Source organism: Entamoeba histolytica, genomic scaffold, assembly GCF_000208925.1.
Source record: "Entamoeba histolytica HM-1:IMSS scf_1104750516285 genomic scaffold, whole genome shotgun sequence".
NCBI classification, from domain to species: Eukaryota; Evosea; order Mastigamoebida; family Endamoebidae; genus Entamoeba; species Entamoeba histolytica.
The window spans coordinates 2,490-14,111 of record NW_001915221.1 but is presented as its reverse complement, the minus strand read 5'-3'; the positions used below and the strand labels follow the sequence as shown (position 1 = coordinate 14,111).

At 24.3% G+C, this 11,622-nt stretch overlaps 5 protein-coding genes across 5 annotated transcripts in view; 4 read left to right on the top strand and 1 right to left on the bottom strand.

Moving 5' to 3' along the window:
* Positions 1–2,531: 2,531 nt before the first annotated feature.
* Positions 2,532–4,811, top strand: EHI_001430 (helicase; the record flags this gene model as incomplete). Its single annotated transcript, XM_644417.1, has 1 exon — positions 2,532–4,811. The coding sequence occupies one exon, from the start codon at positions 2,532–2,534 to the stop codon at positions 4,809–4,811; it is 2,280 nt and encodes a 759-aa protein (XP_649509.1).
* A 1,063-nt stretch (positions 4,812–5,874) lies between these two features.
* Positions 5,875–6,604, top strand: EHI_001420 (peroxiredoxin). Its single transcript, XM_644418.2, has one exon. It carries the CDS (start codon positions 5,880–5,882, stop codon positions 6,567–6,569), a length of 690 nt encoding a protein of 229 aa, XP_649510.1. The 5' UTR covers positions 5,875–5,879; the 3' UTR covers positions 6,570–6,604.
* Positions 6,605–6,695: 91 nt separating this feature from the next.
* On the bottom strand, positions 6,696–8,156 carry EHI_001410 (uncharacterized protein; the record flags this gene model as incomplete). Its single annotated transcript, XM_644419.1, has 1 exon — positions 6,696–8,156. The coding sequence occupies one exon, from the start codon at positions 8,154–8,156 to the stop codon at positions 6,696–6,698; it is 1,461 nt and encodes a 486-aa protein (XP_649511.1).
* Positions 8,157–8,960: 804 nt separating this feature from the next.
* On the top strand, positions 8,961–9,997 carry EHI_001400 (RAD23 protein, putative; the record flags this gene model as incomplete). Its single annotated transcript, XM_644420.1, has 2 exons — positions 8,961–9,185; positions 9,278–9,997. 2 exons carry the CDS (start codon positions 8,961–8,963, stop codon positions 9,995–9,997), a joined length of 945 nt encoding a protein of 314 aa, XP_649512.1.
* A 906-nt stretch (positions 9,998–10,903) lies between these two features.
* The window catches only part of EHI_001290 (P-glycoprotein-2, putative), a gene marked incomplete at both ends in the record, with an annotated part of 1,120 nt that continues 401 nt past the window's right edge, over positions 10,904–11,622 (top strand). The window contains one exon of the mRNA XM_001914183.1: positions 10,904–11,580. Coding sequence (XP_001914218.1) covers positions 10,904–11,580 — 677 coding nt within the window. The remainder of the gene's footprint in view (positions 11,581–11,622) is intronic.

Here is an 11,622-nt window from a genome sequence, read left to right as displayed (position 1 = left end):
TTTTCAATGTATTGAAATTATAATAACACACATTAGTATCAAGAAATTAGAATATACCAAGTAATACTAAATAAGAAATTGATGAATCAGAATTAATAAAAAACAATATCAACTGGTTTGAATCTGCATGCAATTGCATTTATTTTGTTTGTGAATTAAAAAATAAAATGATTTTTAACCTATATTATTTACTATTATTTTGGATTTATTGTTTCACTTCATTATTTATTCTTTTGTATTATTTCATTCATTTCTTTTACTTTTTCATTGAGTATTTTTTTATTTCATTTATTTATATTCGATTTGTTTGAAATGTATATCAATTGAAATAAATATTACATTGTATTTTTATTTATATTATTTATATATTTCTTCTTTTCTTCTTCATGAATTATTGACATTTATATTATTCTTTATTCAAACTTAACATTTTGTTTGTTTGATAATATTTTCTTTTATTTTTTCATTTTACTCTTTTATTTTTTGTTTATTTCTAAACACCTTCTTTTATTTATTTCATTTTATTCTATTGAAAGTCAATTTCTTCTTTATTTTCTTCTTTATTTCTTTTTATATGATGTTTTATCATCTATATAATATATTTCTATTATTTTATTCTTATTTATCTCATTTCATATTTGTAAATGTTATTATATTGTAAATTGATTGAATTAATACATTTAATTTTATTATTATTATTATTTTATACTCATTTGATAATTAATAAAATGTAATAAATGAAATTTCATTTATCAATGTATAATATTTATATTTTATTATTCCTTCATTTTTTTCTTTATTTGTTTTTGTTTTATTCTTCATTTTATTCATTCTCTATAATTATTGAATTTCAATATTTGTTGTTATTATTATTCTTCATATTTTCTATCTTGTTATTTTCTATCCTCATTTCTATTTATTAATTTATCATCTTTTTATTTTATTCATTATTTCTTTGTTTTTCGAATATTATGATGAACTGTTATTTTATTATATAATTCATGTATTTCATTTTGTTAATTTCTGTTTTTCTTTTATTCTTTCTTCTTTTTGTATTATAAATATTGTAATTAATGATATGCATATGTCTTACTATCATTAAATTATTTCATAATTATTTATTATTCAAATATAATCATTGTGAGTTTTGTTATTTTTTTGTAAATTCATTTTCAAATATGAATTTTTAATTATTTAATATCTTCTTCATTCTTTCTTATTTTTCTATATCATAATATCAAATTTATATGTTATTATAAAATTCTTTGTGTTTATTTCTTATTCAACATTCACTTAATTAATATCTAATTATAAATAATATCTTTATCAACTAACATTTCTCTTTTCTTTTTATTGACATTTTATTACTACTTCTTAAAACATAAATCTTATCATTTGACTTGTTTCATTTTTTTATAAATTTCATGTTAATAACATTAATAATTGTTTGTTTTTAGAGTACAATGCTTTCTTGTATTAACTATAGAACTGTTATTTAACATTTTGTGTTTTTATTTGTAATTTAATAACTTTAAATTAAAATTCTTGTTTTAGAGTATTAAATGACGTTTATTTGTATCTTCCTTCTTAATGTACAAGAATAAATAATAACTAAGTTATGCAAACACAAAGAATAAATACATAAAACAATTCATGTGCATATTATTTTCATTTTTTAATAATGCTAAATTAAAACTCAAAGAAAAGAATAAGAATATAAAAATAATATTGATGAAAAAAGAATAATTAATAGAGGTAAGAATGATAAATATGAATTGAAACCAATAATAAAGAAAATACTGATATTATTAAATATCAGTTACCATCATTATAATAAATGTTAAAGAAGTTCAAATGACTATTAAAAGATTATTAAGTATGATTTGTATAAATAGTATCTTGTACAATTATTATTCAAGTTATTAATAAAGATTTAGATAATTATATTGATATGAGTATTATTTCCTAATAAATAGTGATAATAATTTTAAAAACAATATGATAATAAATATATTTGAATGAAAATTTAATTAGTAACCTCACAATAATATCATTCAATAAACCAATGTGTATTGAATAATCACCAAATTATAGTCATTGAAAGTATTTTTATAGTTCATGATAAATCTGATTTTTAAATGTTTATTTCCTGATATTCTATGGTTATTTGATTTATGTTTATTAAGCATAATCATTTAATTTATTTTTAATTCATCTATACAATTGTTAAATACCTAATCTATAATTGTTTTTTTTAACTTTAACAAATAATTCCATGGCAATTTGTATTAAAAGCATATTCAAAAAACAATTCCAAATTATTTATTGTAAGTGATTAACACAATGTAGTACTGATTAAAAAATTAAAATAAGATAAAATCTAGTATAACACATTTCAAATAATATAAAGAAACGTCATATATAAAGTAATAATGAGAAATAACTCCATGAGTGACTTACATTATTTCAATGAACATTTTTGAAAAAAACATAAAAAAAAATAATAAAAAACTCAAATAACCCCCGAAAACATGAAACGAACATATGAAGAAGATGATATTATCGACGAAGAAGAACAAAGAGATGAACAAATAATAGTCCCAGAAGAGAATGATAGATTTAAAGATATAGATGAAGAAGAAATTAAAAAAGAAGTAAAAGAAGAAGATGTTCAATATGTAGAACATCTTGAAAAGGAAGAAGAATGGACGGATGATGCAATAGAAGGAATATATAAACAACGACTAGAAAAAATGGGGTTTAATGTTAAACAAACAAAAGACTCTGTAGCTCCATTAGGAGAAAAAAAAACATTTAAAAGTGGATTAGTAATGAGAAATGAATTATATCAATCATTATTTGAACATCAACGAATAGGGGTAAAATGGATGTATGAATTATTTAAACAACATGCAGGAGGGATTGTTGGAGATGAAATGGGGTTAGGTAAAACATTAATGGTGCTTGCATTTTTAGAAGGATTACAATGCACATTCTTTAATAAAGAAAAAACTGAAACATTAACTTGTGGTAATTCACTTGTTGTAGCACCATTAACTCTAATACCACATTGGGTTTCAGAAGCACATAGATTTGTTCCATCATTGAGGGTAATTATATTACATAATGACTTGTCATCTACAAATAAAGACAATATTAATTTATTAAATACTACACATAATTCATTGTATTTAACTACGTATGAATTTATTAGAACACATAAAGATATTTTAAGTGAATACCTTTGGTTTTGTATTGTATTAGATGAGGGTCATAAAATTAAAAATCCTAATGCAGAGATTTCAAAAGCAGTTAAAATGTTAGAGGCTCATCAAAGATTATTATTAAGTGGGTCACCAATTCAAAATAACTTAAGTGAGTTATGGTCATTATTTGATTTTGTATATCCAGGTAAACTTGGCACATTACCTTTGTTTCAACAACAATTCATTAAACCCATTAGATATGGTTCATATACATCAGCATCATATTTTCAATTCATGGCTGCACTTAAATGTGCTAAAGGATTAAGAGATATGATTGCACCATTTTTTTTGAGAAGAATAAAAAAAGAAGTACTTCCATCATTACCAACAAGACAAGAAAAATTTGTTTATTGTCCATTGACACCAAAACAAAGATCTATGTATTTAGAATATGTTAATTCAAGTAGTATAGCAAAAGTTATTGACGGAGATATGGATATGTTAGCAGCAATAGACACATTGAGAAAAATATGTAATCATCCACATTTGATTAATAAAACTGAAGACTTAACACCTGAAACAATATATAAAGAAAGTAGTAAACTAAAATATGTATGTGATTTACTAAAACAATTTAAAAAAGAAGGACATAAAGCACTTATCTTTTGCCAAACTCGACAAATGTTAAATATTATTGAACAAATGATGTTAAATGAAAACTTCAAATATCTTAGAATGGATGGTCTTGTTAGTAGTAATAAAAGACCAGAGTATATCTCACAATTTAATAATGACCCAACAGTGTTAGTATTTATTTTAACAACTAGAGTAGGTGGTCTTGGAATTAATTTAACAGGAGCAGATAGAGTAATTATGTATGACCCAGATTGGAATCCAACAGTTGATTCTCAAGCAAAAGAAAGAACATTAAGAATTGGACAAGACAGAGATGTAATCATTTATAGACTTATTTGTTCAGGAACAATAGAAGAACATATTTATCAAAAACAAATGGCAAAAGAAATATTATCTGATAAAATTTTATGTAATGAAGAAGAAAAAACAAGAAAACAATTTAAAAAACAATTTATTCGTGAATTTTTTCAATTAATTGATGAAAAACAAAAAGAAGTTTATGAAATTGAAGGAGAGAAAGAAGAGAAAGAAGAAGTAACAACAAATGATAAAAAAAGTACTGAAAGTGATCTTATGAATAACATATATAATAAGAATGAAAATGGAATTAATCAAATCATTGAAGAAAAGTCTAAAGGGTTAACTGATATTGAAAAAAGACTAACAGATGAAGAAACCCAAAAAATTGCTGAACGAGCAATTCATCAATTAAAAATGGAAAAAAAAAGAGAAATGATGACAGAAAAGAAATCAGGAGATATAAACAAATCAAATTTAGAAAAGAAGTCAATTGCAGAAAGATTAGCTGATTTTATTGAAAGTAAAAATGGTAAAGGAGTTAGTACTAATGAAGTAATAGATAAATTTGCTGATGACGTAAAAGGAAATAATGAATGTAGAATTTTTAAAGAAATCTTAAAAAAAATGTGTAAATTCAATCCAAAATTAAGAATGTGGATTCCAAGATAAATTAATTTTGATGTTTACTGTTCTTTTTATTAAAAATTATTATTCTTTTGAGAATTATTACATATGAATTTCAATTTAATTTAAATACAACATATTCAAAAGAATTTTTATTGTGTAGAATTGACTAATCCACTATAAATCATATAAGCTTAAAACATAATACAATATAACCTTTAATAAATCTTAGACATATAAATACTTTTAAAAAAGACTATAATTCATTAATAACAAAAAGTAGTTATAATTTATTACATTTATGTTACTAATATAGTCAATAAAATCATTACCTTGCTTGTAAATGGTTTAATAATAAGAATAGTCTCTCTTATAATTGTTTTTTCATTTGTGAATTGATTTTTTCTTTCATTAGTTATAAAGAATTTATCTTGGTATTTTGGTATTCACAAAATAACCTAACCAACATAACTCACCTAAACTTTAGTAACTTCATACTATATGAAAATAATATTCAATTTATTAATTAATAATCAAATTACCATTCTTAAAGTTTTTCGTTATTCTTAGTTACTTTATGTGACAAAAAAATCAATAAAATACAACCACTAACTATAATGTTATCATACTTCTTAATAAATAAAGTTATAATTAAAAATATTCTCTCAATTATAATAACTTCGTTATTATCTTTTTATTTATTTTTAAGTAAACTGTGTTTATTCTTTATTTCATTGTTTTAATATAATTTAGTTTAAAAAAAGTTATTTGATGACTTATTAGTTTCATGTTACATATACAAAAATAATACTTTTATTGAAGTTTTGTGCCAATACATTTCTCTTTCTCCTCATCATATTCTTCATTAGATTCTTTGAGAATGTGTGGATGTGTGTATCTCCGTTTTCTTCTTTTTATCTAGTCATTTTTGTTTTCTATTTACCAGTTCTTTCATTATAAGTTGTTTAAATGTTGAATAATTACCATAATGAGAATAATGCAGAAGTGATGATGACGACATTTTTATTTTAGTTAAGTAAAGATGATTTTGGTAGTTCATTTGTCATTTAAACATCTCATCATCACCACAATCTCATCAATTCAATCAGTCAAATGTCTTGCAATCAACAAAAAGAGTGTTGTAAAAAAGAATGTCAAGAGAAAGAATGTTGTTGTCCAAGAATAAAAGCATTTAAGAAATTTATAAACACATTTGAAAAAGCACAAATTGGAAAAGAAGCACCAGAATTTAAAGCACCAGCATATTGTCCATGTGGTTCAATCAAAGAGATTGATATTAATGAATATAGAGGAAAATATGTTGTATTGTTGTTTTATCCATTGGATTGGACATTTGTTTGTCCAACAGAAATGATTGGATATAGTGAACTTGCAGGACAATTGAAAGAAATCAATTGTGAAGTTATTGGAGTGAGTGTAGATTCAGTTTATTGTCATCAAGCATGGTGTGAAGCAGATAAAAGTAAAGGAGGAGTAGGAAAATTGACATTCCCATTAGTATCAGATATTAAGAGATGCATTTCTATCAAATATGGAATGTTAAATGTCGAAGCAGGAATTGCAAGAAGAGGATATGTCATCATTGATGATAAAGGAAAAGTAAGATACATTCAAATGAATGATGATGGAATTGGAAGATCAACAGAAGAAACAATCAGAATAGTTAAAGCAATTCAATTCAGTGATGAACATGGAGCAGTTTGTCCACTCAATTGGAAACCAGGAAAAGACACCATTGAACCAACACCAGATGGAATTAAGAAATATTTAACAGCACATTAAAACAAACAAGATAATTTAATACAAATTATTTTATGGTTTATAAGAAGAAAATGATAATAAATAAAAGAATAAATATAATGATTTTAATAAAGACTTTATATAAAATTAAATGTTCCAAATATTCAATTAAATAATGAGTATTATTAAAATACTTAATAATCCAGTAACCAAATAAGAATACTTGCCTTCATTTTCTAAGCTGTTGTCTGTTGTTTCTTCACTTTTTGATGAAGGAATTGAACCATTAGAATTATCATCAACAGTATATGTATCTGGTATATAAGTTACATCAGTATTATAACATTTGCCAGCATCTGGAGCATTTGGATCTTTAATGAGTTCAACATCATCTAGCCAAAAAGTTTTTTTATCACTATTCATATTTTGTCCTCTAAATCCCCAAAATTCATTGTTGGTAATTCCTAAATCTGTTAAAAGAATTTTGAATTCTGTCCATTCCCCTGCTCCTTTTGTTGAGACAGTAATCCCATCGCTATTCAAGTGTTGTGCTTGAACGTTAAAACAATTTGAACATTCGTCCTTTGATTTTAAAAAGAAATGAAGATGAGTATATTGGTCTGCTTGTGCTGGGTGATAGGCATTTAATTGGATTAATCCCCAACCATTCATATCAGCCTTCAAACAATATTCTCCATTCTTAGGATTTTCCTTATCATTTAAAGTTATGTCAGCGTTTACAGGTAAATTTCTGTAAGTTCCTTGAACATCTCCCTCTTTGTAAAGAGTAGAGTAATCGTCTTCCATTAATGAACAACACTCTGTGGTACCGTTTGGAATGTCTATCATTTCAAGTGTATCAATATCAAAATATTTATTATTTGGAATTTTGAAATTACCATCTGCCTCAAAAGTATGTCCTTCATTGCCATCAGTAACACTTATAGTAACGTAAGTTCCAGCTATAGAATAAACTCGAACAATAACTGGGAAACTAAAAGCTCTTCCAATATTCCCATATCTCCATGTATTATATTCTGATCTTGGAACATCGACAAATTCTTTCATTTCATTATCTTTTAATAATAGCTTAGTTATACCAAGTGTATGTTCATGAACAACAAATTCCAAAAAGTAATTATTTGAACCAGAGTATGTTTTTAATTTTAAATTTCCTGTATAGTCACATGCAACCATTCTAAAAGTTACATTAGATATTCCTTCTTCATCTGTAACATATGTAAAAGTATTTTCGACTAAGTCAAAGTGATGCATATCTCCACTACAATATTTTTCATTTCCTTGAACAGCACATTTGTTATCAGCTCTAAACCTAACTGTTCCTTTCGGACCAACAACTTCATAACAAATACCACATTTATTACTGTGATCAAAAAATGCTTCATTTAATGAACCTCCAAACATATATCCAGGAATGACTTGTGTTGGTTGTTCTCCAAATGAACAAGCAGTACCTGAATTCCATGTTTCAATATCATAATGAGTAACTCTAGCTTTAGTACATTCAGACAATGGAATTAATTGATGTTTAGTAACTACTGTTTCTTTCAATGTAGTACAATAACATCCTATATAAAACAATCCAAAAAGAAAGAGGTTGTTGTTCATCTTAATATAAAAATGAATTTAGAGTAGTTTTTAAGAATGATTTATAATCTCTAACTTCTTTTATAAGAGTGTGTTAAAACCCATAAAATAGAACCATTTTATTCACTTTAAATAACGACGAATCTTCATTTTTAACTTATAAAACTATTCAAACTATATAATTATAGTACAAATATTATTAACTTTAACATTTGAATATTCTTCCTCCTTAATTTAACATAAGACTATATTAATGAGAAATTTCATCTTTTAACTTCCTTCTTATGACTTTCATTCTTTTTTTTTGTATTTTAATGAATCAAATTTAATTAAAAAGACTTAGTATCTTCCTTTCGTTTAATTTAAGTTCAAGTATTTAATATATAATATTTATAAAAACCTTCAGTTATTAATTGTGTTATTTAAAAAATAAAATTATTATTAAAGCAAAAAGAAATGAAATGATTTATAAAAACTAAAAGATTATAGTAAAAGAAGTATTAAAAATGATTTTAAAAAAATAATTAATTCTATCTAACTTTTTATAAATCAATAATAATATTATTAATTCTACTAAAAAAAATTACAAAATATTAAATAATTAAAAAGTATATCCTAGAAAAGAACTAATAATTTTAAAATATTAACGAGAATTAATAAAAAAATATTATATTTATTTAGTTAGAACTCAAAATAAAAACAAAGAAAAAAGCGTTGAAGTTTAAAAAAAAAATAAAGAAAAAAGTAACAATAGTTCAAACCTCAAATAAGTTCTATTTAAAAAGAACTTAAAACTAAATATTTCAAATACAAGACAAATAGAAAATGAAAATTATTGTAAAGACTATTCAAGGAATATTAAATGAATATGAAATTGAACCAGAAACAACAACAGTTGGTGAACTTAAAGGAATGATTAATGCTAAACAAGGAATTGATATTCAAAATATTTCTCTTATTTATAAGTCTCGTATGCTTAAAGATAATGCTCAAAATCTTGGTGGTTTAGGTATTAATGAAGGTGATTCAATTGTTATGGTAGTTAAGAAGGTTTGTATTTATTTTATTATAAAAACTATTTTATAGTTTATGTTTTATTTAATTATTGTTCTTCTTTTTAAATATTTAATTAATTTATTCAGAGTGCTGTTCCTCCTCCTAAACTTGCTCCTGTAACCCAACCAGAAACCCACTCAACTGAACCAATTCAACAACCTACTACTCAACCTATTACAACAAACCAACCTTCAACACAACCAGTTGATATTTTCCAATCACAACAACGTCAAACAGTTAACGTTGAACCAACTGAAGAAAATATTAATCATTTAGTTGAAATGGGATTTTTAAGAGATGATGCTATTAAAGCTTTAAGAAAATCACAAAATAATACTGCAATTGCTGCTGATTTTCTTATTAGTGGTGTTGATTTAGATAATATTCCTGATCAACCAGCAGGTAGTTATGAAGAATACCCTCAAGAGCCAGGATCTATTCTTAACTTAACAAAAGATCAATTTATTGAATTGTGTAGAGAACAACCCCAAATTATTGAATCATTCATTCAACATGTAGAATCAGAAAATCCATCAGCCGCTCAACTTATAAGAAATAATCCAGGTATGATCTATGACATTATTAAAAGTCAAACAAATGACAACAGAGTTCCTTCTGAACCACAACATACTCAACCACAACCAAATCATGCTCCTTCTCAACCACAGTTATCACCAGAAGATAATGCTGCTATTGATAGACTATGTGGTTTAGGATTTGGTAGATCACAATGTCTTCAAGCTTATATTGCCTGTGACAAAAATGAACAACTTGCTGCTAATTTCCTTTTAGATGGATTTGATTAATTTAAATTCTCCACTTAAAGTTTTGTTTAAAAGATGATAATAAAACAATGATAAAATGAAGAAGACTAATTTATGACTAATCACAAAATGTATGCACTCTTTTTGAAAAAAAGAGTTTATGCTTTTATCCATCCTCTACAACGTTTAGATTTTTGCTTATTTTAACTTATTTGAAAATAATTAAATTAACTCAATAATTGTAAAATTAATAAATTTCAAGATGATTTAAAAATAATTCTGATATTCAACTTGTTTTGTTTTATTAAATAGAATTTTATTTTGTAATGAATTAACATTAAATATTATCTGTAATATAAAAACCAAAAAATTCATCATCTTCATATTTGTTAATATTTTTAAAGAAATATGGGTTGTATTTTACTATTTTTTTTTTAATTATCCATTAATTGTCTTGAGTTAAAGAACTTTAAAAAATAAATCACAAAAAATATTGTGTTATTAATAGCATTATTTAATAATAAAAAGAAAAGGTTATTAGATTATTATATTTTAAAAGAATAATAAAAATGAATATTTTATAATAAAATTAAAAATAAAATTTTGAGTGAAAAGATTTGCCATTTTCATAAAAAAAAATTGAAGTAGATTTGAATGAAGTAAATTCACTTAAAAGAATTTACTAAAAAAAGTAAATAATTTAGTTGAAGTATTTATCAACCTTATTCTATTATTAAAAATAGTAAAAAAGTTTAACTGACACTATTTATTTTTAAATGAAATAGCTTGGAATTAACTTAATTGAGTTTTTAATTAAAATTTTTAACTAAAGAGTCGCTCTAATTCTCCTTTTATTCAATCAAGTTGGATTAAATTTGGTAGTTGTTTCACACCCTGATTGCTTTTTAAACGCACTCTAAAATTCAATTAGATTCAAAATTAATTAAGATGAATGTAACAACAAACGCTGTTGCTGATGCTTTTGCTGTATTTGATGTTACACCTGATCCAGATGAATTAGCAAGAAAGAATAAAAAACCAGATGATTCAGGAAGTGTTACTGTTAGACAATTATATAGATATGCTAATTGGCTTGATTTAATTCTTCTTGCTGTTGGTATTTTTGGTTCTATTGGATGTGGTGTATTAACTCCATGTCAAATGTTAGTTATGGGAGATATGGTTGATACTTTTAATACAAATGATCTTATGAAAGCCTTCCCTAATCAAGAAGCAATGTATGATCCAAAATATTATATTCCATTTAATCACGAAGTTACTAAAACTGTTGCAGATACTATTAATGACCTTGTATTAAAGATGGTATGTTTTGCTATTGGAAGTGGTGTTGGTTCTTTCTTAATGACTTTTTGTTTCTTTGTTATGTCAGAAAGACAAGGAATTAAAATTAGAATGTTATATTTCAGAGCATTATTAAGACAAGATGCTGGTTGGTATGATTTCCATGAATCTGGTGAATTAACTTCTAGAATTGCTTCTGATGTACAACAAATTCAAGACGGAATGTCTCAAAAGTTTGGTATTATTTTCCAAACAACTACTTCATTCATTGCTGGATATGCAATTGGTTTTGCAAAAGACTGGGATTTAACATTAGTTATTATGTCAATGTCTCCATTTATTGTTTTATCTATGACATTATTAGC